This window comes from Carassius gibelio, chromosome B9 (genome assembly GCF_023724105.1).
Source record: "Carassius gibelio isolate Cgi1373 ecotype wild population from Czech Republic chromosome B9, carGib1.2-hapl.c, whole genome shotgun sequence".
In the NCBI taxonomy this organism is placed as follows: Eukaryota; Metazoa; Chordata; class Actinopteri; order Cypriniformes; family Cyprinidae; genus Carassius; species Carassius gibelio.
This window is the reverse complement of record NC_068404.1, coordinates 5,440,798-5,467,841: the sequence shown is the minus strand read 5'-3', so window position 1 is coordinate 5,467,841 and position 27,044 is coordinate 5,440,798. Positions and strand designations below refer to the sequence as shown.

At 35.9% G+C, this 27,044-nt stretch overlaps 2 protein-coding genes across 2 annotated transcripts; both read right to left on the bottom strand.

Annotated features, from left to right (window-relative positions):
- Positions 1–7,812: 7,812 nt before the first annotated feature.
- en1a (engrailed homeobox 1a) lies at positions 7,813–10,564 on the bottom strand. The gene is made up of 2 exons (XM_052566252.1): positions 9,824–10,564; positions 7,813–8,603 (listed from the first exon to the last, which is right to left on the bottom strand). Exons 1-2 carry the CDS (start codon positions 10,236–10,238, stop codon positions 8,290–8,292), a joined length of 729 nt encoding a protein of 242 aa, XP_052422212.1. The 5' UTR covers positions 10,239–10,564; the 3' UTR covers positions 7,813–8,289.
- Positions 10,565–20,172: 9,608 nt separating this feature from the next.
- Positions 20,173–25,836, bottom strand: LOC127965459 (macrophage receptor MARCO). The gene is made up of 17 exons (XM_052566272.1): positions 25,606–25,836; positions 25,154–25,255; positions 24,324–24,433; positions 24,127–24,214; positions 23,929–23,982; positions 23,217–23,270; positions 22,945–23,043; positions 22,808–22,852; positions 22,569–22,649; positions 22,162–22,224; positions 21,647–21,742; positions 21,517–21,561; positions 21,378–21,431; positions 21,269–21,286; positions 21,107–21,154; positions 20,803–20,967; positions 20,173–20,696 (listed from the first exon to the last, which is right to left on the bottom strand). The coding sequence occupies exons 1-17, from the start codon at positions 25,721–25,723 to the stop codon at positions 20,566–20,568; spliced, it is 1,371 nt and encodes a 456-aa protein (XP_052422232.1). The 5' UTR covers positions 25,724–25,836; the 3' UTR covers positions 20,173–20,565.
- Positions 25,837–27,044: the final 1,208 nt, after the last annotated feature.

Below are 27,044 nucleotides of genomic sequence, written 5' to 3'. Positions count from 1 at the left end.
TCTATCTATCTATCTATCTATCTATCTATCTATCTATCTATCTATCTATCTATCTATCTATCTATCTATCTATCTATCTATCTATCTATCTATCTATCTATCTATCTATCTATCTATCTATCTATCTATATATCTTCTTAGTGGTGCTAGCAATGCCTCTCTATTGTTATCTTTCCATCTTCTTCTCGTGTGGACAATACTTTTACACATAACTCATCCCATAACCCATGAATCAGGTATCAAATTAATGTCAGGTTATTGGTCGTGGCTCAAACAAAGCCTTGTTGCTATTTATGATATTTGGTAGATATATAATTTTCTTCTGTGCGTTCCTCACTTTTGTGAACTGAAGAATCGGACTCCTGGATTGCTCCGATTCACTAAAACACAGGAGATTCGATCTCTGAACCGGAGTGTGTGAGCGACTGATAGCGTGACAGGTGACTTATTTAATATATTATTGGCTATTGTAAATGATAATCATGTATGGGTGATAACTGTCAGTTATTTATGAACTAAATCAGCTGTGATGGGCAAGCTAGTATAAGCCCATAAAACAGATGCTACGAAATGAATTATACATTTGAATCATTCTGATTCATCCCAAAGATATTGATTCATCCACATGTCCACATTTGTTCATACTTTAGGTTACTATAAAAAAATGCAAATTATGCCCAAATTATATAAAATGTGTATGTTTCGATAGTATTCTTCTCAAAATGTGTTCCTGTAGCTCAATTGGTAGAGCATTGCACTATCAACCAGAAGGTTGTGGGTTCGATTCCCTGGGAACACATGATGGGTAAAAATTGATTAAAGCCTTAATGCACTGTAAGTCGCGTCTGCTAAATGCATTAATTTAATTTAAAATGCTAACACATTTATCTATTGATGTCTGCAAAATACTGTACACACATTTTGTTTTTTCTTGTTATTTCACTTGTTTGAGCACTTTGTCTTTGTCAGTAAATAAATATTGTAGTATACTGAAGTTATTTAAGGCACATTTTGGTACAGATTAATTAAATGTTTGTATGCAAGTCAATGCATATTTAATGTCTGCATCCATTATTGACTAGTGCTGGCTAGAATAAATTATAAACATTGTTTTTTGTACTTTTTTTCAATACATAACAAAATCAACTATTTTTACTCATACTTTTACTGAAGAAATATTTGATCAAGGTTTATCTGAACGTCTACAAGATGTGCTAGATTTGTGTTCTTCGCCCGTCATTAGGCCTGTACCTTCTGAAGAATAATGAACCATGGAGCGATAGATAATCTGAGGAGGATCTGCTCGGAGTGTATTCATCATTCACTTTAAAATGAAGCTCAGCGACTGTTTCCTTGACAACAGCCCTGCGTGTACAGCTCTCCTCGTTCTGAGAGCCAATGAGGCGACTGATTCCATAATGTTCTTTTACTCTCCGGTCTCCTGATCCTTTTAGCACCAATCAAAAGGTCAGAGAGCTTGTGCGCCCCTTTTCCTGATCTCTCGTACACATAAATCAGCTGATGACAGTAAAACAATGACAAATGGAGTGTGTGGGTCTCAGTAAAGCCATTTCAGCCGTGCTTGCGGAGAAGACTTGTGTTGTCAGGTGATTTTAAAAGCTTGGTATTATAGTTCGCTTCTTATCGATCATGAATGGTATAGATAACAGATAATAATGTAGGTTATGTTCAGGTTAAACGTGCTTATCTCAATCACCATTTAAAAAATGTGTTTGCATGTGTGTGTGTGTGTGTGTGTGTGTGTGTGTGTGTTATAGTGTGATAGCCTTAGGCTAGTATACTCTGTTCAGTGTCACTGAGTCACTTATTACCTGTTCTCTGTCATATGTATATTCTGCTTTCTCTATTTTCCTCTATTTCCACAGGAATAACCTGTCAGTGTGGATGCGTTCACGAACATTATAATGAGTGTGTATGCTTGTATTATGGATGATGCCTGTCATGTTGCTCGGTTAGTTATACTGTTTGACCACTGACTGTCTGATAGCATCTGAACTGTCACAGTCAATCCCAGTCCGAGATTTATTACCTCTATCCGGAGCATATCTTGTCTGCACTTGGCTGGCTCATCCTCGTCTGACTGTGTGTTTTGCGTGTCTGTGTGATTTGAGGCCATATGTCCGCTCTCACTCTGTCCGGTCGGAGAAATAATAATAATAGGTAGCTACTGACATCCTGCAGACATGCACACACTGCAATTTAAACCTCGTCTGCTCTGTATCAGTGGTGGATGTCAAAGAAGGAATTTAACCGTATTCTTTACAGATGGGATGTGTGTTAAGGTGAGGGGGTGGAGACCATGTGCTCAATGCAGCCGAGACGTGATTTTTAAATCGCACAGTAGACTACAACTAAATGAATCAATCAATTAACATCACACATGCAAACAAGCATGCAACAAACTCTTGCTTCACACAAACAAGTGGCTCTGTCTCAGATGCATGCAAAACTACATCGCACACATGCTACTGTGGTAAATTCATTCATCGTAGACTTTTGCTTTTTTATTGCACATGCAACATGTGTCCTGGTGCACACTGAGAATAGTTTAAAAGTTAAAGTATCAGAGCAAAGTACAAATATCACCCGTGACTGTTAAATGTTAGATTCAATAGCTCTGTTGCACTTGTGGATGCGATTGTCTGAAGAAAATGTGAGTCGGTGTGATATTGGCCAGTTCTAAGCAATTGCCTGCAGGTCAAAGGCGGTTATCTGATGGTCAGTGTTATCTTCTGCCAGTATTTTGGCTTTTTGGATGTGTAGATGTGTTCAGTGAATACTATGGTGTGTAATTATCCCCTACAAAGCTGTCCGGTGCTGTGTTATAATACTATCACATCAGACTCTGAGTCCGCCAGTAATGAAACCCTTCAGTAATAAGCAAATGATACTCCATTTTCATTTAGTCTTTCAGTTTTGACAAGTCCCCCTATGATCAGTCTCTAAGTATTTCCTGTATTTTAAACTCATTCCCTCCTGGCATGTTGCAAACTCTCTTCTGGTTTCTCAGTATTTCAACTTTGCATAACCTTTTCATAACTTAGAGTGCACCACTATAAACAAGAATCCACTGAATATAAAGTAATATTTTTAAATTTGACACTTCACAGCAGATCTGTGATATTGTTTGATTATGAAGTCCAATACAGCTGGTCATTCAGATTTTTTTTTTTTTTTTTTTGTCATCGATATTTATTAGTGGCATGTTTTAAGATACATTTACTAGTTTTGGATGCTTTAACCCTTTCTCATCACATATCACGTTTATGTCAATATAATTAATCTGTTATTTCAATAAAAGGGATCTGTGTCTAATGTAGCTGCCAAGAAGTGGTGAAAATTCCAGATGAGACAAACAAGCCCTGTGGCACCCAGAGTGAGTGGAGCAACACCAGTGATTTCCTTCTGTGTTAACATCAGAGTTAACAATATTTGTAGATGGCAGCATGCAACACCTAGACTATATTCATAAAAATAAAATAAAAAATTGTATATTTATGTATGTATCTATCTATCTATCTATCTATCTATCTATCTATCTATCTATCTATCTATCTATCTATCTATCTATCTATCTATCTTATATATATATATATATATATATATATATATATATATATATATATATATATATACATTACATTTGCATTTATTCATTTAGCAGACACTTTTATCCAAAGCGACTTACAGATGAAGACAGTGGAAGCAATCAAAAAACAACAAAAAGAGCAATGATATATAAGTGCTATAACAAGTCTCAGTTAGATTAACACAGTACACGAAGCATGGGATTTTAACTACTATAATAAATAAAAAGAAAACAGATAGAATAAAAAAAAGAATAGAGCAAGCTAGTTAGAGGTCTTTACACATACACACAAATATATAATTGCATAATAAATGAAAAGAAAAATAGAATACAAAAAGATTAGAAAAGTAGTTAGATTTTTTTAAGAATAGAATTAGAACAGTGAGTGATAATGTTAGAGGGTCAAATAAAGATGGAAGATAATATATGTAATATATAATATAATATAATATAATATATGTATATTATATAAAAATATTATTATAAATATTATAAAATATTATATATAAAAAATTATATATGTCTGTCTTTCTGTGTGTGTGTGTGTGTGTGTGTGTGTGTGTGTGTGTGTTTGTGTGTAATATTTGTGCCTATTAAATATCGTATAATTTGTATAAAATGTTTGGCACATTCTTTTAGAAAATTCACTAGTACGATTAACATTTCTATTTATTCGGATATCCTTTAATTGATTTATTTTAGCTATCACAGTAGTGCCCACTGCCAACATAGCTATGATGTGTCTCAGCTGTCCATGTCCCAACAAACTCTTCCTAGAGTTTCAAACTTCGCCTGTATACGCACAAAGTCATGTTTGTTAAAAAAGGGGGCAAAAACCGATTGCCAAACACACATATATCAAAATTTAAGAATAAAGTGTTTCGTTTTATTCGCATACAATGAACAAATGCAAGGGGCTTTCATTGAGGACGGATGCGCGCGGTGGACCACACACCACGTTGTGACAGCGTTTAAATGCGTTATCCACGGTCCGAGAGGAACTCCATTCCAAAAATACTGTCTGTGGAAACCTAAGCTCCCAGAGACACAGATGGGATATGTGCGCGCTCACTGGACGTCACCAGGGGTCCAAAAGCTCTGGTGGAAATCTGCCATGCTGAGATAAAGCAGTGACATCATGCGCATCTAGCACTAAACCAGCCTGTGACAACCCTGCAATCTTTTCTGAACTGCGCACGACTCCTCTTCTATCTGTGTGAGGGAAAGTTAACATCGAGAGCATTTTACAAGGCAAACTCTCTAATGTAAATTCTGTTAAATGGATACGCCTATCCTAAAAAAATACAGGTTTCGTAGTATTTCGCTGAAGATCCAGACCACAGTGCATCAATGTAATAATATTAAGAGATGTGCAAATATGAAATATTGTCTAAACCAGTGAACTGTTATGAATGAATTAAAATAATACTTATGCAAGTAATGGGTGGATACTTATAATTAGAATACAAGTGCAATGTGAAAATTAAAAACTCGTTCTGTTCCAGTCCCGACTCTTTTTTTAATGTCCTCTTTCTTTATGCGTAAAACAGGGAAGACGCGACATGAACACAAAGTTACAAAAATACTTCGGATAGAACTCAGAGCGTTCTAATTTGAGACGGGGTTGATAAAACAAGACATGCAAACAATATAAAAAAATAATAAAATAGGACTAAAAAAGGACTTTTGATATTCCCCGTAATCTCCAAACCAGTAAAAAATAATAATAATAAAAAATAAAAAATAATAATAAAATGTCAGGCTGTACAGAATATGCTACACAGATGTTTTGAAGATGGATTTTTTTTTCACAATTTCCCGCTTTAAATTGTGGTAAACATCAAACCGCGAGGCTTGTTTGTGTGTTCAGGGGGTTTGTAGATCTGAGAGATCATCGGAGGGTGGAGGCCTCTCTGTCTGTTGGGGGCGAAGGTGGGGGACTGAATGTTCTTTTCACAAGTTCATCTGTAATTATTTAAAAATGATGAAAAGGTATGACTCAGACTCAGCACATTCCCTCAGTGTATGCCGCCGATGAATACATTAAATCAAATGTATTTGTATTTTATGAGCTATAGCCTATGTTAGATACACATAGAAATTATTTAGGCTACTACGATCGTACCAGCAAAGATGTTTTATTTTTATTTTTATTTTTTTTAATAAAGAACTATAGAATAAATACAAGCCTATAGCTAAACTATATAAACTATATAAAATATTTTAAGAATCTACTCAATTATTATTAGCCTATTATTATTATTAGGCCTGTTGTATGCTATTTTTGTTTTCTTTATATTCCTATCATTTCTAAAAACGAAGTTGAACCAACAAGCGTAGCATGGGGATCAATTATTTTAGTGCACATAGGCCCAAACTTAAAAATGGTTTCATTCACCTTGTTCCCAGCAACAATAGGCCTATATGCATTGTTTGGCCGTTTACTTTTCCCCCCACTACACTAAGCTATATGAAAAAAATTTAAAATGTAGGCTGGCAGTGAAAAAGAAAATTTTTTTTTAGGAGGCCTAATAAATTTTTTATATATATTTAGGAGGCCCATTCCAAATCAAGAAACCTAAACTGGAGTGCTGGTAAACAAGATTTTTGGAATTTTGGAACAGAGTCATACTAACACACACACACACACACACACACACACACACACACACACACACACACACACACACACACACACACACACACATATATATATATATATATATATATATATATATATATATATATATATATATAGCCTCTTTTTTTAAAACCTGCATAAAGAACTGAGAAAGTAACATGCATTCATGAGCACTTGATACACTGTTTCCTATTCATACTATACCGCGGTTCAGTAGTCCCCAATTTTTATTTTGTAATTTTAATTTGATGTTGTCTATTAATCTAGAGGCAATGTGAGCATTTTAGCAATGATTGATGGCGGCGAATTTGCTGATCCTATATTCGCTTCCAAATGCTCTGCAAAATTGATTTTCTAGCAGAGCATCGAGTTATGGAATCCGAAGATTGCTGTAAACGCCTAAACAACTTTCTTTATTATTATTATTATTATTATTATTATAAATGTATTATTATTATTTTGGCGATTTCTAAGCCTTAAACCGGCAGACATTCTTTTAAAACGTCCACACGAGTTAGGCATGAGCCTGTTTTAAATCATATTTTGAAGGCTATTTCTACTGTGGTTTTTAAGAACTTGATAAAAACGTCGATTTACACACAGGCCAAGATCTCAATCAAGTGTAGCTCGCTTCTGAACTTGACAGTGGTTAATTCCTGCGCTCCGCGAGCCTGCCCAGGCGCGCCTCGCGCTCAGGACCATACAGCGAAGGTGTGAGAAAACCACGAACCCAACAACACACGCTGCAGGTCCAATGAAGATGCCATGTGACGCATCAAAATGTTGCCCCGGGCAGAGAGCTTCAGAAAACAAACAGTGATTCCCATCAGGATAAGATGTTCACGATTCTCTGCCGTCCTTGGTTTGATTAATCGGTTACAAAAAAGCCACGGCATGCCCAAAACACACCACCGAAACAGTCACTCAAACTGCTCTCAAATTCTCCAAGCCTCAGCTAAACAGAGATGGGCGGCGAAAACATGAAACAACTAGGCTTACATTTCCTTAGTAAAATAGGCAGCTAATTTTGTTAAACCTTAGAGCTATGCTCTTCTTATTATTGTCATTATATAGGCCTGTTCTTCCAGCTAACAAAATAACTTTGCACCATGATTTTATCTTCCAACATAGGTCTGTTTAAATGTCTTTATCATCATCTGTTAGTAATTAGGCTTCAGCTCAGTATAGGACTATATTAAATAGGACTAGCCTATTGTAAATAAAACGTAGGCCTAATTATTAATTAATTAATATAAAATACATCAGACAACTGGTGAAATTATTACGCTTATCAGTTTATGACAATGTTAATGCATTTTGTATTTTACATACATAACAGATAAACAGTAAAAAAGGCTAGCTGAGAGTCGTTTTATTGTGAGAAGCTTGGGAAACGAATTTGACGACGCAGGTTTGATGACTTCGGAGCTCCGTTTCTGATTCACGGTGCAAGACAAAAAATAAAAATAAATAAATACATAAATAAATAAATAAAAAATTTAAAAAAAAAATGCAGCTGTAGGGCAAAATACGGAGAAAATTAGACGCCACGTTTTGTATGTACAAAAGAGGTTTATTTGAATACAGTATTAAATATTTTGCAAAGAATAATATCTGATATCAGAAAAGTCTCCCATCTATATCCTAAATCCCATCATCAAAGAAAATGTTATCTACTTTAATCGAATAACATCTTTGGCACGAAGAAATATGGCTTTTAACAGCACACAAAAAAAAAAGAAGAAGAAGAAGAAAAAACGGCATTTAGATAAAATGTAAAGTGTCTACTTTGACTGGTAATAGATTTAAAACAACAAACCAGCGCGATCCATTAGATTTTAATAGCATCCTCAAATCTTAATGAGGCCTGGTTCCTCATATTTGTATTGTAAAAAACCAGCCGATTGTCCAAACAGGCTGATAAAGTAGCTATAATATCCTTTTATAACGTCTGGTCAAGTAATGTGAGTTTTTGTCTTCCACACTTATCTCACTCCCCGGTTCTCCCCTGTCCTCTCTCTCTCTGTTTCTGTCTTTGCTAGTTTTCGTCTTCTTCTTGAACGGTGGTGGTGGAATGGTTGTACAGTCCGTGCGCCATTAGCTGCATTGCCAGGCCGTTCTTGAATCCGGTGGCTTTCTTGATCTTAGCTCGTTTGTTCTGGAACCAGATTTTAATCTGCGACTCGTTGAGCTTGAGGTCGCGCGCCAGGGCCTGCCTCCGCTGCTCCGTGATGTAGCGGCTCGCCTGGAACTCTGCCTTCAGTCTCTGGAGCTGCTCAGCTGTGAACGCCGTTCTGGGTCGTTTATCCTCGCTCTCGTTTTTCTTCTTTTTCAATTTCCGGGTCCTTGGGCCTTGTGTGGAGACAACAATGAGACGAATCCATGAATATCAACCATCTCATTAAATGCCAAAGCCATTTTGCACTATACACACAAAAGGGCAGTGGCGTGAGTATTGAGTTTTGTTGTCTGTGATCACTAGAATAAATAAGCATCAAAATTCTTAGAACTTTTAAAATAATATTTTTTTTTTATAAATGTATGTTACCTTTTAAGAACAGACCTGGACTACAGAACTAACTATGCTGGCCCTGTCCAATAAATAAATACATATAAATATAAAATATAAGCTACGCGAATTGTTGCTTCAGTTTGTTGGAAAATAATAATTAAAGTTCTACACATAAAAGTAGGCCATTACAACACATGAACAGAGGAACAGTTCAGCATTTGAACTGGCCTACATTGTTGTTATGTTGCAATAAATAAATACATAAATAATAATAATACAATAAAAAATAAATACATAAACTAAATTCGTTTTGACGTCTAGTGCTCCTGAATGTATTTATTTATTTCAAATTTGAACGGTGAATTGAGAAAACCAAGGGGGATCACATTTACGACATTAAAATAAATCGACATACGCTATAAGAAAAATTTGATATTGTAGACTAAATAATAATAAGAATAATGATAATAATAATAATAATTAGTTACTACAATAAACTTAAAATCACAGCCTCAAAGCAAAAATGCGAGATATGTCACACTCAACAGATTTTATTTAGATATTGTTTTCTGTTTTATTAAAACGGATAATTTTGTCCATTTCAACTTAAAAATATTTACTGGGCAATATTAGTTATTATGTAATTATCTTGTAAACATTGAACGTTTATTATTAGGCTAAACGACGTTTATTTATTAATATATAGGTTAGAAAATGTAAATCTTAATTCCTTGGAAACCATCGGGGAGTGTTATGTCTGGATCGTGCATGCTATAAAACGAAACAAATAAAGATAGGATAAAATAAGAAAATTTATGAAATATTTTATGTTTCATAACTTGGTAGATTTGTCTGGATGATGAACACGAGGCATTATTTTTTCAATGATTATGGAGTGTGTCAGCTGGAAGATTTCTACGATATTCATAAGTTAATTTTCCTGCTTTTGTTTCATGCAAAAAAAAAAAAAAAAACACACACATATGGCGTAAACACAATGAAGAGTATTATTTTTGTTATTAGTATTATAAAGTGCATTATATTATACCAGGTGCCTTACCAGATGAAGGTCGATCAGAGTATCTCGTGCAGTAAACCCAGGCGGGCCACAGAAGCTGTTGAGTGTCCTTACTGGGCGAGGAGGTTTCACCTGAGCTATTCAGAGCAACGGGTGACGCCGAGACGAGCCCAGATTTCGCTGCTTCCCCTCTGTCGGTCTTGGAATGCCTTCTGCTGGCTGGAGACGAGACGGTGGACGAGGCAGAAGATGAAACACTGTCGGCACTGCAGCTGGAATCCGGACAAAGAGTGCCAGGGACAGTTGGACAATGCTCCCGTCTGCAGCCGAAGTCCGGTCTGAGGATGTTGTCGATGAAAAAGTTGGTGGTTGTGTGCGCGTGGTGCGCAGCCTGCAGCGGGAGCAGAGGTGGAGAGGGCAGGCTGTCATCTTCGCTCTGACCCCGCTGCTCTTCCATAACAGCTCCCCTCTTTGATATTCGCTCCAGTGGTTGGATTGTAACCTGTTCCGTTCCAAATATAGACTAACGAAACACTGGACAATGTTATCTAGGGATCCATGACAACGCGCTAATTTCCCGCGAAAGTGAGTGCATTTTAAGTCAACTTGTTGACATTTAGTGGAGAGATAACGCTTTCGTGCTGTCACTTTGGATAGGACTGACAGCGCACGGTGCGCGGCTTCCCTACACCCTCCGCATTGCCAGACCTCAGTTTGACACCTCTTATTCTGGGACTCTGCTCGTGCACAACCACTCTTAGTGGCCACTAACCGGAAACACATCAGATCACATAGATGAGAGGGGAGCCTATCCATGACAAAGGAGCTCTTTGCCACGTGTGTCAGCGTCCAATTCCGTTCCGCGCCTGTGCGCACAGATATCCAACGACACAGAGTGCTCTTGCTCTGGTAGCTGAAATCTGCCTCCACGCTTAAAATGAAACAGAAATATTCGAATAAATTCAGCTGTGTACAGACTATGAGAAGAAATAGTTAAAAACATTAATAAGACAATAAATAGAAATGGAAAACCTATCACAAAACAATTTGCGAAAATATAGAACTGGCCTACTTCATATTTAAAGCCAAATGCGTTTTCTGCATATAATTTTCTCCAAATGCCTTAATTTAGCCTAAATTAAAAAAAGAAATAAATTCTGATGAAACAATAATTACCACTTCTATGTTGCTGTAACCTATAGGGTATTTAAATATAGGCTACTAATTGAATCTCTAATTTAAATTTAAACTACATGCTTGTTCTTAATTTTATAAATAGGCTACTAATATGTTGCCTACTAAAACTAGTGCGTAGGCTACGTCACTGTGTAAATAATAGCCTACGTTAGTATTTAATTTAGATCTCATTCAGGACGAGTGAAGCCAGACTGGCATAGGCTATATAGCCTCGTTCTCAATATTTGGGTGCTTTAAACACTTATCGCGAGAATTATCTGTTTGCACTTAATTAATTTATAATTAGGGCTATTGCCGGCTCATTCTGGAGAGCGCGCTATTGTGAGGCGGCAAATGGCTGAATGCTCCACTATCGCTCTCGCAAGACGCGCCTTAAGAGCTCCTTTAAAAATATAATTTATAGGTTTTAATTAGCGTGCATTCACCGCGATCAGTTGGGCGTTCATCATACAGCACAGCTAAAAGCGCCTGCCACAAAGCACGCGAGAAGCGCTTCATCAAACCAGCTCTGAACGTCCTGATGAGGCTTGGCTTACCAAAAGCTCTATTTGCATAAACGCCTTAATTGACAGCTAAATGTTCTGTGATTAATTCTACCGCTCACGTGGCACAGCTTTAGTAAAAAATATGATGAATGTATTTTTTCATAGTTAAGCAAAATGTAAACGACCCCTGCTTAATTCACTGAATAGCTCCTTATAGGTTGTGCTCTGCTTTAGTGTCAATTTATTTATTTATTTAATTTACAGTTTAACAAACTATAATTATAACCAGACCATATCCCAACATATCATGTATCTTCGAGAATTTGTAAATAAGAAAATCCTTATCCTTAATTTGTGGTATTTTAAACACAAGCTATAACTATAAATCTTTCTGAATGTCAGTGGGTATTTATTTAAAGTAAATAGAATTTAAAATTCAGGCTGAATAAGCCTATATGGGACCTGTTGTGACCTGCAAAATGCGATGAGACAGTAACAAAGCATGTAATCTTTATTTTTTTCTTGGTTAACATGCTTCGTATATAGGCCGAGGCCTTCTTCAGAGTTCTTGCCATTCCGTTTAGACATTTGGAACATGGAAAGGTGTGTAAAAGTAGACAGCGAGTAACGATCACAGATATTGTTACCGTGTTAAAGTGGGAGGCCCCTTGGGGTCCACACACTGCAGTGGGGCAGAGCACATGCGTTTAGTCATGTGTGAAGAATGTGCGTCTCATGCTCACAGAACAGATGTGGACCGTTCAGAGGTGTTCATATAATGTTCTGTTCTATTCCATAACGACTTTGACCTACGTTTCCACAGTTATAGTAAGGAATAGGCTTAAGTTAATAAATTAGGCCACTAAACGCCTGACTTGTTGTGCCATCATATCCCAAGACTGAAAAAAAACACAGTGTCATAATCTCTTTATGAAAGTTCAGAGCATTAAAGACAACTAGTTTAAAACATTTGGTGTTATTAACTTTTACTTTTTTAAAAAGTGTTATTGTAACAATAGCTACTTATCTATTAGTGTATCTACTGTGACATATAGGCTACCCGCACTATCATGTCTGAGATATTATACAATTGGATACATTTGAACAGACCTAAAACATCCCTCATGCAACATGTTCAGAGTCTCCTGGTTGTAAGACTAGTTTTAGCAGACCATCAGCAGAATATATAATGGCATCACTTTGAACAAAAAATGATGATCTGTTTGCTGGTCTTGCATACAAGGTTGACCTCGATGAATATGACTAAAGAGTGTGGAGAGTGTGGAGGATCTGAAGCTGTATTCTGCGTCCTCTCGTGGCCAGTTCGAATACTGACGCTAGTTCTGAAGTGAATCAGAGCTCGCGAGGTAATGCGTGATTCTGATTTCACTGTTTTCAAACACAAGAAGGCATGATGTGTAAATGCATTTTGATCATTGCAAATTCATTTACTGTATTCTATGTGATAATAAAAAAGGATGGTAAAAAAAAAATCATGAATGGCATAAATATGAACATGAATCATATTTTAGACCTATTCACTATAATGTAAACAATTTTACAAGAAAACATGCGACTGTTAGTGATTTCTAAATAAGCGCGTAAATGATTGGCGTTAACAAAGTGCATTTAGTTAATGATTCTCTCTTTAAGCTGTTTTCTTCTGCTGTCTAAACACTTTCCCCTGCTGCATTAAAGTAAGACCAGGGAAAAACATCAACGACCAGCGGATGATAGCACTGAAGCGCTTATTTAACTTGATTAACCAAGCTGGACCGTAATTAATATGTTATTTCCTTCACCGACTAAAGCATAAACTACGCTGTTCGTCATATATCTCTACACCAACAGAGGGCAGTCAAAGACCTGATTGTGTTCATCTGTAGACGTCCACATAAAAGTTTTATCCTGTTCACCAAGACGATTATAGCAAGAACTTTCCCTAAACTAAGAACTAACTATTAACTCAATTTCACGTGAGTAGCCTATATTGCGACAGATTTTAAATCTTCAGTTTTTTTTAATAACATAACAAAGTAGGCCTACTATTTTTCTTAAATAATAATAATGATAATAATAATAATAATAATAATAATAATAATAATAATAATAATAATAATAATAATAATAATAATTTTATAAAAAGTAATAAAAAAAAAGAAAAAAAAGAGAAAAAAATTGAATACAGTCAAAAGATTATGTCTATTAAGCACAGCCTAAGATTAATTAAATTATTTTTAGGCCATATTGACTTTCTCTCTGGGGTGATTTGACATACCGACACTTGTGAATTTGAGTCACTCATTCCATTGTACCTAAGATGTTTTACATACTTTGCACTATAGTCTAGTACTCAGCTAAACATGTTGTAAGGTTTTTACCCTTGGATTAATTCCAATTTAAATTATCAAATAATACACACTTAAATGCATGTTGTGATTAAACATTTCACTGTTGAATTTACACAATGAGACATTTAAAATCACCATAGTTCATCCTAATAATGAAATGGAAAGGAAGTCAGATTAAATAAATAAGTATAATTCAGGGTTCAGGAAGCAGAAAGGGAAATGAAACTAGTCAATTAAATGGGTGGAAGTTAACAACTTTTTGAAATTAGCATTAGTTCTGCAGTAACTCATAATGCAGAACAAAGACAAAAAATCTAACAAAGAGGTCATGGGTCTCTTCAGGAAAAATTATACTTGCATAATAAAATTTATAACTGTTTATTAGATACTGAGAGTGAAACTCTGAAATGATGCCAGCACTGCCCAAATGAGACCTTCCACAAAATAACGTGTTATAGAGTAAAACATGACATTTTAGAAAATGGGTTCATATCCTAATACTTTTTAGCTACAAGGTTAAAAAAAGGGTTAAATCAGCAATGTAACAAACACACTGATACATAGTCCTGCTTAAATATGGCAATAATAATAGAGTAGTATAAAAAGCTCTTGGATTTTAATTGGCTAATAGAAACATACAGCAGTACACAACTTAATAATAGCTGACCACCAGTTCGCAAAACAGTATATCACTGCATAACACCCATAGAGTACACATTGTATTGTTGTTTGCGATATGAAGCATCATATTGTCTCACATCTTGCTCAGGACAAAACAGACTCTAATAGGATGTGGCTGCTAAGACACAGAGGTTACTCTCGGACTTTTTGATGTCAGTTTTTGCATTAACGTACAAGTGAGGCTGTACGAATTCGTACGAATTAGTCACCTCGTAAAAATGTACGAACTGGTCATGAGATAGCGTTGGAGTTTCAAATCCCTTCATCACTCGAATTGACATTATAATAATTTACTTTGAAAGCACAGCCACCACAAAATCAGACTTCAGCAATTTTGAGATAGTTCTGAGGTTAAATATTGATTCAATATGTTCCCAGGAAAGGTTTGAGAGGCACTTTTCTAGTTGGCTGATGTAGTGTTAGTGTTATCTACAATCTTGAAACCCTTACAGACACTAAGACCTGGTATGCATGTGTCTATATAAATGAAAGTAAAAGTTTGTCTAGGTAACCTTATAAATTTAAAATGAAATATTAATGAGCTGTACAGTAGATATAGAATTTAAAGTCTGGCGAGTCCGGCTTGGATGCAGCAGTGTCAGTAAGTTACAGCTGTTGCTTCTGGTCCGGATGATTCAGAAAGTGAGTACACAGGCATCCAGGCCAGGTGTTTCAGATGGATATTTGTTGGTGAAGTGTTATTTTGGTTAATCATCAGCAAGGAGAAGTTATGCAAAGTCCTAAAGATGGTGGCCCGACAAAAAAAAAAAAAAAAAAAAAATCCCCTGACTAAAGAACAGAAACTGCTATTTGTTAATAACTGGAATCTTTTCTGGGAGCGTCCTAGGCTGTTTCGCGCTGATGGATTACACCCCAGCAGAGTCGGAGCGGAGCTTCTCTCTGACAACATCTCCAGACCAGGACACTTCACTCCATGTGACTAGCAAGACAATTCTCAGATAACTATTATGATGAGTTTTGTTCCACCCGTTGCGCTGTAAAAACGATTAAGACTGTGTCTGTTCCCCGAATAGTGAGGTCAAAATATAAATATAATGTAGGATCTAGAAAAAATCTTATCGTAATTAAACCAGAAAAATGTAAAGTAAATTAACAAAAACAATTTTTAAAATTTGGGCTCATAAATATTAGATCACTCACACCAAAAGCAGTTATTGTAAATTATATGATCACAGATAATAGTTTTGATTTACTCTGCTTGACTGAAACCTGGCTAAAACAAAATGATTATTTTGGTCTAAATGAGTCTACTCCACCAAACTACTGTTATAAGCATGAGCCCCGTCAGACTGGCCGTGGCGGGGGTGTTGCAACAATATATAGTGATATTCTCAGTGTTACCCAGAAAACAGGATACAGGTTTAACTCTTTTGAAATACTTCTGCTAAATGTTACTCTGTCAGACATGCAAAAGAAATCTAATGTATCTCTTGCTCTGGCTACTGTGTATAGACCACCAGGGCCATATACAGAATTCCTAAAAGAATTAGCAGATTTCCTCTCAGACCTTCTAGTTACAGCTGATAAGGCGCTAATCATGGGAGATTTTAATATTCATGTTGATAATGCAAATGATTTTTAAGGACTTGCGTTTATTGACCTAATAATCTCCTTTGGAGTCAAGCGAAATGTCACCGGGCCCACTCATCGTTTTAATCAAACACTAGATTTAATTATATCTCATGGAATCGATCTAACTGCTATAGATATTGTACCTCAAAGTGATGATATTACAGACCATTTCCTTGTATCGTGCATGCTGCGTATAACTGATATTAACTATATGTCTCAGCGATACCGTCTGGGCAGAACTATTGTTCCAGCCACTAAAGAAAGATTCGCAAATAACCTGCCTGATCTATCTCAACTGCTCTGTGTACCCAAAAATACACATGAATTAGACGAAATTACTGACAACATGGGCACTATTTTCTCTAATACATTAGAAGCTGTTGCCCCGATCAAATTGAAAAAGGTTAGAGAAAAACGTACTGTACCATGGTATAACAGTAATACTCACTCTCTCAAGAAAGTAACTCGTAGTCTTGAACGCAAATGGAGAAAAACTAACTTGGAAGTTTTTAGAATTGCATGGAAAAACAGTATGTCCAGCTATAGACAGGCTCTAAAAACTGCTAGGGCAGAGCATATACACAAACTCATAGAAAATAACCAAAACAATCCAAGGTTTTTATTTAGCACAGTGGCTAAGTTAACAAATTACCAGATGACACCTGATTCAAATATTCCACCAACGTTAAATAGTAATGACTTTATGAATTTCTTCACTGATAAAATAGATAACATTAGAAATACAATAGCGAATGTAGATTCTACAGCGTGTAAAACACTTCAGTTTCATCCATCACACCCAAAGATAAACTGCAGTGCTTTACAAATATAGGACAGGAAGAGCTAAATAAACTTATCACTGTATCTAAACCAACAACATGTTTATTAGATCCTGCACCCACTAAATTACTGAAAGAGCTGTTACCTGTAGCCGAAGAACCGCTTCTCAATATCATTAACTCGTAATTATCTTTAGGTCACGTCCCAAAACCATTCAAGCTGGCGGTTATCAAGCCTCTTATTAAGAAACCAAAACTAGATCCTAGTGTACTGGTAAAATATAGGCCTATTTCAAATCTTCCATTTATGTCTAAAATTTTTGAAAATGTCTGCTCAATTGAGCACCTTCCTGCATAAAAATGATCTGTATGAAGAATTTCAGTCAGGTTTTAGGCCCCACCATAGCACAGAAACTGCACTTGTTAAAATTACAAGTGACCTGCTCCTTGCGTCAGATCAAGGCTGCATCTCATTTCTAGTCTTACTTGATCTTAGTGCTGCGTTCGACACCATAGTTCATGACATACTCATAGATCGATTACAAAACTATACAGTTATTCAAGGGCAGGCTCTAAGATGGTTTAGATCCTACCTGTCCGATCGCTACCATTTTGTTTACTTAAATGGGGAGTCATCGCATTTATCATCAGTAAAATATGGAGTGCCACAAGGATCCGTCCTAGGTCCCCTTCTATTTTCAATATACATGTTGCCCCTTGGTAATATTATTAGAAAATACGGAATTAGCTTCCACTGTTATGCTGATGATACTCAGCTATATATATCAACAAGACCAGACGAAACTTCCCAATTATCTAGGCTAACAGAGTGTGTTAAAATGTAAAAGATTGGATGACAAATAATTTTCTCCAATTAAATTCGGATAAGACAGAGATATTAATTATTGGACCACAAAACACTACACAGAATCTTGTAGATTATAATCTGCAACTAGACGGATGTACTGTTACTTCCTCTACCGTCAGAAATCTGGGTGTTATATTAGACAGCAATTTGTCTTTTGAAAATCACGTTTCCAATGTTACAAAAACTGCATTCTTCCATCTTAGAAACATTGCCAAGCTACGAAACATGTTATCTGTTTCTGATGCAGAAAAGTTAGTTCATGCATTCATGACCTCTAGACTGGACTATTGTAATGCACTTCTAGGTGGTTGTCCTGCTTCGTCAATAAACAAGCTACAGGTAGTCCAAAATGGTCCTTACGAGGTCAAGAAAATATGATCATATTACCCCAATTTTACAGTCTCTGCACTGGCTGCCTATTAAGTTCCGTATCAGTTACAAATTATCATTACTTACCTATAAGGCCCTAAATGGTTTAGCTCCTCCATACCTAACTAGCCTTCTACCACGCTACAACCCATCACGCACCCTAAGGTCACAAAACGCTGGACTTTTGGTAGTTCCTAGGATAGCAAAGTCCACTAAAGGAGGTAGAGCTTTCTCACATTTGGCTCCCAAACTCTGGAATAGCCTTCCTGATAATGTTCGGGGTTCAGACACACTCTCTCTGTTTAAATCTAGATTAAAAACACATCTCTTTCTCCAAGCGTACGAATAATGTATCTTTTAAATTGTGAGTGTAGTTGCATCTGATTAAAGGTGCATTTTTATTCATTAGCTTGGGTTAAACTAATTTTACTTTGTTGGATCAGCAGCTATGCTAATGATGTCTCTATTTTGTTTCTATGTTTCGCCATGGGATTTACATCCCGTGGTAACTAGGATTTACACAAGCTCCAGTCTGGATCCAGAACACCTGAGAAGAGATGATGCTGACCCTCAGAGGACCTCAGATGATGCCAACCCTGAATCAACAAACAGAACTAACAATTATTGCTAAATGTGTGACTGCATCATATAATAACTTAATTAATAATATTGATAGTTCATCGTCTAGCTGACTACGTCTTGTATTATTATTATTATTTTTATTTTTTCTAAAATCCTGTCAAATGTGCACAAACTACTAGCTACTACTAAATATTATAGAAACATAATTTTCTGTAAAGTTGCTTTGTAACGATTTGTATTGTAAGTCCATAGCGATATACAAATAAACTTGAATTGAATTGAATTGAACTGAAACCACACACTCAGAAAAAAAAGGTACAAAAGCTGTTACTGGGGTGGTACATTTTAAAAAGGCACAACCTTGTACCTAAAGAGTCCATATTGGTACATTAAAGATACATGTAATAACCTAAATTGTACATATCAGTACTTCAAAGGTACAAAAGTGTCCCTTTTGAAAAGGTTAGATTTTGTACCTTTTTTTCTGAGAGTGCATGAATAGCTAACTTAACAGAAACAGGGCATAAATGCTCAGATCTGGTGGATTAGGAAATTCTGAACATTCTGGTCAGCAGGTTTTTATCAAGCACTGTCTCTATGCTGCCTCTCTGTTTACAGCACAATGATTATCCACACCCACATATAAACATGCATCTGCAACTTTTACAGAAACCTCAGCAGTTATACTTCCTTATTTACTCTCTCTCTCTCTATCTCTCTCTCTCAAAAAAAAAAAAAAAAAAAAAAACCTTCCTAAGTAAATAAAATGCTTTCTTATGTTGCACAAGTTTTAAGGTTCAATGAACGTTTTCAGGATTCTAAAGTTTTTGTTAAACCTTTGTGTTTATTGACCCCACTTGTTGCACAGAAAACAAATTTTACTCCGTAGCCACATTATCATTTGTAAAAACAAACATAAAAGATATTTTAGAAGTCCACACAGTGGAGTCTATGGTTCTTAGGCTCCTATTGTAGGTGCATATCTGTCAACATGTATTTTTTTTTTTTTTTTTTGCAAATGGCTAGAATAGCAATTATTGTCTGTAAGTGATACATTTTGGTTTTGATCAGATCTCAGATTCGGGTTCAATTAAAAAAAAAGCCTTGAGTGAGAGTCTCCCAGTTAAGCTAATAAGCATCTCACTCCCAGTGGACCGGAGCTCTTTATAAATGCTAACATATCTGTTCCTCTCTCATTATTAGTACCATCACTTACTGCATCATTTATTTATTAGTGTGGCCTCTCACCCCTTCAAAAGACCTCACACCCAAGCCCACCCTTCCTTTACCCAGGGTCCGACAGCTAATGAGGGAAGTGAAGGGAAGGACTGGAGAGACGAGGTCCCTGGAGAGGAGAACAGGATCAGAGACACCCTCTGAATGATAATTGTTGATTAGTGTCTCTTGGATCCAAAATGCAAGATTTAAAGAAGGTACGTGAGAGAGCCATAGATTGTTGACTGTACAGAAACCAAGACATGACACATTTTAAATTAAAAATTAAGCTCTTTATTTTGCTGTGTGTAAGTTTTGAGTTAGGAGAGTTTTAGGATAGCACAATTTGCATGAATGAGTTTGTTGTGGTGTTTATACATTCATATTGTATATAGGCTAAAAAATATTTGCACATATAAATCCCACTCTGATGTTGCTGCCTTGACACCATGCACACTTTTCAAGCATAACATTGACAAAAAGAAGTTTGGTCTCATGATACAACTCTTTCTAACATTAGTGCAATATAGATGATTTGATGACTGCAATATGTGTGAGGAGAACTGACTTTTTACATCCACTAAAAAATCACATAAACACCAGCTGAAAAAAAGTCAAGGAGCAAAAATTAGTTCTTGGTGTGAGAAGTTTTCTTTCTTTTTATTCAGGCACAGCTAACTCCCACATCTTCGCCGTGGTTACAGTTGTTAACTCCCATTCCTGCATGTGGACAGTCAAAAATGCTCCTCTCATTTCCGGTACATCTCACCTCGTCCAACCAGATTTGACCAGTTCCTGCAGCAGATACACAGCAGACCATTGTGAGAGTATTTTGGAAACCATAGCCTGTAAACCCCCGAACCATTAACCAAAACCTCTTAACCATAGATGGATATATCACCTGCACCGGCTGTGAACACCTGAGTGGCCCTCTGGAAACCCAACATCTTACACACCACCAAACCATCCGCAGTGTCAAAGCTGTCATCACACACCGTTCCCCAGACATTTTCATGAAACACTTCGATTCTTCCTCGGCTGGAAGTTCCCACTAAACGAACCACCGCTAATGACAAATACACATATGTGAGACAAAGTTATTCAAATAGAACCTCCAAAAACAATACAATAATCTTTTATTTGAATTATTTGATTGAATAAACTCTACACACAGTAGTATGCATAAGTATTTAAAGAATAATTACCAGGGGGGGCACCCCGGGGTCCTACATCACCCTTCTCTCCCTTAAGACCTGTTTATGACCATAATACATTTAGATACAATTAATTTACCCACAAACAGTTTAATAATCACACAGATGCTGTGCATGATATTACAGATGTGCCCAAAATGCACCAAACCATACCTTGAGGTCCCCTTAGGCCTAAAAGATAGACAAAAGGATAAGATTAAGTAAATTCAAGAAACAAACAGAGTTGATTTCTTATCAATAATAATATTTTTAACAAACTCACCCGAATCACCTTTACTGCCCTTTTCTCCAGTTGGACCTCGGGGTCCAGGGACACCTATATGTAACATCAAACTCTGATGACAGCTATATGATATAAACTCAGTTTTTATCCCCAGTTTATGTGTTTGTTTTTAGATTACCTGACAATCCTTGACTTCCCTTTTGTCCCTGTTGTCCTGGGCGCCCTGAAAACAATTATTTGCCCATAAAAAATGGCATAATGCCATGTATCACTCTTATGTGCATGTGTCCTTAGGACTTCTACAATACCTGGAAGGCCAACACCAGTGTCTCCCTTTGGTCCAGGTGAACCTTTTTCTCCAGGCGGTCCTTGCAGACCAGTAGGTCCCATCAGACCACGAGACCCTAAAGATCAACCAAAAACAGGTAAGGGCACAAATGAATCGGGGATGATCAGATTTCAGAAATTGAAGATACACCACTCTGCCTCAAAACAAAGATACTATGATTATACAATGTATACTTGTGAGGAAAAACTGATCTCTGGAAGTAAATACTATCTGTAGAACAATAGGAAATTATTATCAATGAAAATAATAATAATTGAAATCGGATTACAAAGTCTACACATATATTCTACTGATTATGTGTGTCTTCTATGTAATGGATTCCGGAGTGAAGCTGCTATGCAGTTATATGAATGATTATACCATATTTTATGGCAATAGTCCTTAGACTGGCTATGTTAATAACCTCAGACATATAGGCCTGTTTGACACATTGGAAAATTTAATCAATCTGGGTAATAATCTGGGCTTTCTTACCACTAGAACCTGAAGATCCCTTATCTCCTCTTTCACCTTTGGCACCTGGGTCTCCTTTAAGACCTGAGGAAGATAGATTTTAGTGTATAAATGATTGAGATTATGGATGAAAATATTCAACTACAATGTGTCAAACAGTGTCAAACATAGAACACAAGACTTGCATTTACCAGGGTTTATTATTAGTGGTATTTATCAAGGCAAGCATCAATATTAGTTTTGTTCAGACTAAATAGATTAAGACTTCTTGAGGAGCGGTGTGTCTATACTTTTTTAAGGGATTAAACATACACTTTTCCTGATGGACAAGAAGATGGACAAAAAAATAAAATAAAAAAAATAAAATCAGGTCATCAGGTTATAAAATTAGCTCCTCTAGACAAGCTATCAAATATTTTAGATGATACCTGGTGGTCCACGAAGCCCTGGTGTTCCTTGGATACCCGGATTTCCATCTGCACCTCGACGACCGTCAGTCCCAGGCAAACCTTGTGTGCACAGAGAAAATATCAGACAGGGTTTCATTAAAGAAATACTTAAACTCTCACAGCATGGAAAAATGTGCAAGGCATTTCCACAACACATATTTTGTGTTTTATTGTGGTATGAATTATTCAGATGGTCTTTGATCATCATAAAGAAGCACCTATTATTCCCCTCGCTCCTGTATCCCCCTTCAATCCCGGAATACCTGAAGAAAGAATTAACAGTCATAGAGAGTTGTGGATCTCCTATACTGTTCCAAATGGGGTGAGAGTTGTGTGAAAGTGAGAAGGTGATTACCAGGTGGACCTGTCATGCCAGCCGGGCCCCTTTCACCTGCTAGTCCCTGGTCTCCTCTCTGTCCTTTTAAACCTGGCGCTCCTGCCTCACCTACCGGACCTGAAAGAGAGAAAATTCATATTTCAATTAACATTGTTTTGCTTTGCACCATTTTCCTTGTGTGCAGCAAAGCAGCGTATGCTTTAGCAATTATTTGCCAAGACAATGCTACACCCACACAAATTCACACTAATATGACTAAAATTCATACTAATATAAAAAAACTAACTAACCTTTTGAACCAGTGTCTCCTTTCTGTCCAGGTATCCCTGGTATTCCAGGAGGACCTGATAAAGAACACAACTGGAGTATAAATACTGACATAAAAAATAAGCCAAAAAAGCTATTCACACACGTGTTGGGATAAAGGGTCTAAGACACCAAAGGTCAAATTGCAGCTTTAGTTTAGTGAATATGTCTCTTTTGACCAGCAGGGAGAGCTGAAAACACATAGATTGTGAAGGAATGGGGGAAGTGATTGATTCTATTCTAGTCACTGAGGTCTGCTTCTCCTGCTTGGCATTTCTTATTCCTTTAAACTGGGAACAGGTTTTTATTGATTTGGGATGCCTCACAGATGTTTGGTGTCCTTCTGGGAATAACGAAGTAATGTGGAACACAATTAATAATGTAATGGAGAAGAAAAACTGAGAATAATTGTGTGGGTAAACCTCCCTCCTCTGCCCTTGAAGGACATGTTTACGATTAGTGCTCTCTTCACAACGCTATTTTGAATCCTGTTTACCGTGGTGTGAGCAGGACCTGTTACATTGGTGCCATGACCCGGAAGCCTCATGCAGAGAGATTACTGGACAAATTCATCATGAGCATCACACTTATTAACTATTATTATAGCATTCTTCTAATGTTACTATCGTTAAATGAGAGTGAAAGAGAAGTTGGGGGTTACTGATTGACAATATTTTCAAGGCATGGAAAAGTTACCTTGTAATCCAGGTCTGCCAGGTGGACCAGATGGACCAGGCGGACAAACCATGGCTTTAAATTACAAAGAAAAATAGTGATCTCAAGGGATAAGATTTGCATAAGGCGATACAAAATACAGTTTGTACAGTATGAAAATCATTATGTCTATAAAATATCCCCATAAAACTTGGAAACCCAATGTGTGATTGTGTGTACCTCTTTGTGTACTAATGTTGAGCTGGTTTAGTTGAGTCCTTAGTTCCTCTAGAGTCCCATCATTCCCACACAGATCGGAGAAACAATCCTGATTAAAAGACATACAAAGAAACTTCAGTTCTCTCAAAATATGCCTTTCTCTGCATATATGTGTGCATGTGTTTTTATCACAGACATGAATGCATGGGTGTATGTACCTGATCTGAACTGGAGCTACCCAGTTTGAATCCCTCAGCAGACATGAGTTCCTCTGTTTTTGCATTAGCTGATGTACAGTGAAGGTGAACCCAAGCCTCCAGAGTGAAGACTATACACAATACACAACATATGCTGAAGCAGATTTAATAATGAAACAACAGAAATCAAGCAGAATCACTGTGTTAGCCATAAAAAATAAGCTAATATATATATATATATATATATATATATATATATATATATATATATATATATATATATATATATATATATATATATATATATATATATATTGTATTATATAACAAAATATCTTATATATGTTTACTTAATGTCTTTTTAATCAGCTGGTGTTTTGTGATTTTTTATTTATTTTTTATTTATTTTGTGTTTTAGTGCATGTATGAAGTTCACATAAAGGTCCTATCAAAGGAAGCACAGGTGCAGAGAAATCTTCTTTTGTCTTCAGCAGCTAAAGGAAACTTATACCTGTTTGGAACAACTTGAGGGGTGAATCAATCATGACGGAATAAATCATTTCCATTCTCTTAATTATCAAAATGATCCAGTAATGTTTCACATCCTCAAAATGTCACAATATGTATTGCAGTTTCTCTATACTTTAATTATTTCTAATGTAAAACTTGCTTGTAAAGTTTACCTTTATTAATTTTCTTTTAAATAAGTGCCACTTGGTTTGATAATTTGTATGTATGGATATATATATATATATATATATATATATATATATATATATATATATATATATATATATATATATATATATATATAGCTTTTTAAATGTGACTTTATTTCTGGTACATCTCACCTTTATAGGTCAGAAAAGAATTCATTCCAATCAGCATCAGGAAAAACAGTACAAGAACAGGAAAGCAGTAACGTTTTTTCGCTGGTTTCTTAGTTTTTGGCTCTATAACAAACAGACAGTACAAACACTAATATTACAATACAGAACTAATAAACTTACAAAAAAGTTTAAGGTTTAAGTTACTCAGATCAGCAGACTGATATACAGCATTGCGATGGATGACAGTCAATATTAGGAAATAACTGCAGACTGCAGAATTTCACAAATGATCAGATTGAAAAATTCCAGAAAGCTGTGTATTGAGTTACACAATTTGTTATTTCATTTAGTAATTTTTAAAGCAGAGATTTTATTTTTTTTCTTTCTTTTTTTTTAAGGAATTTGTGTATTAGACTTGTGTTTTGATTAAACCTTTAAAATATTTTAATATGTATAATGCCATTTTGTCTTACCACTGTGCTGAAAGTCGTAGCGTTCTGCCTCATAGAGCTTCATGGTGTTGTCATAAAGAGGGTTTGCGTGGCTGAATACAGAGGCCTTTCCTTCAAGTGCATCCACGTTGGTCTCCATCAGTCACTCTGTCACACTCTGACCTGTACACAGTCAGGGTGACAGCTTAAAAAAACAAACCAAAGAAAAGGGGAAAAAAAATATGCTGGCTCATCAGAACATCAGTCATCTGACAAAAGAGACTGAGAGGAAATTGTTTAAATGAACTAGTAAAAAGGAAGTTAGAGCTATAGTGGCAGGAGTAAGCATAAATTGCCAATATTAGAGACCATATGTGACCCTGGAGCACAAAACCAGTCATAAATAGCAGCATTGACATATTTGTAGCAATAGCCAACAGTATATTGTATGAGTCTAAATGATCGTTTCTTCTTTTATGTCAAAAAAAAAAAAAAAAAAATGAGGATATTAAATAAAGATCATGTTCCATGAAGATACTTTGTAGATTTCCTACCATAAATGAAATAAAGTAGTATGCATTGTTAAGAACTTAATTTGGACAACTTTAAAAGCAATTTACTCATTATTTTTATTTATCCATTTATTTATAAAATTATTTGTATTTATTTTTTTCACTCTCAGATTCCAGATTTTTCAAAAAGTTGTATCTCTGGCAAATATAGTCCTATCCTAACAAACCAAACATAATGTTTATTATGATTGATCAATTCTAATAAAAAAATAAAAGTGAAAAATAAATCACTTATGACTGGTTTAGAGGGTCACATACAGTATCACTCCTCTATTTCATTTTCTTTAGCTTTTGTCATGTAAATTATATTTCACTTATTTTACATTTTTTTGTATTTTTGGCTGTTTATATATTACTTTTGATACTATAATTTGGTACCCACTGGGATTTTTGAAAGTGATCTACAAATTAATTTGAGTTAATTTGAGAAAGTGGGCGGTGGGAAAGTTTATGGCTATGGTCTATGGCTATAGAAGTCGGTCTACTGAAAGCCAATTAAACGTTTGTGCACATGACAAGGTTGTGTATTAAAAGCTTGAGTATGTGTATTTGTCCTTCCATTAAAGGGTTAGTTCACCCAAAAATTATTATGTCATTAATAACTCACCCTCATGTCGTTCCAAACCTGTGAGACCTCTGTTTATCTTTGGAACACAGTTTAAGATATTTTAGATTTAGTCCGAGAGCTCTCAGTCCCTCCATTGAAACTGTGTGTACGGTCTACTGTCCATGTCCAAAACATCAAAGTAGTCCATGTGACAGCAGAGGGTCAGTTAGAGTTTTTTGAAGCATCGAAAACACATTTAGGTCCAAAAATAGCAAAAGTTACGACTTTATTCAGCATTGTCTTCTATTCATTGTCTGTTGTGAGATTTCAAAATACTGCAGTTTAGTGATATCCGGTTCACG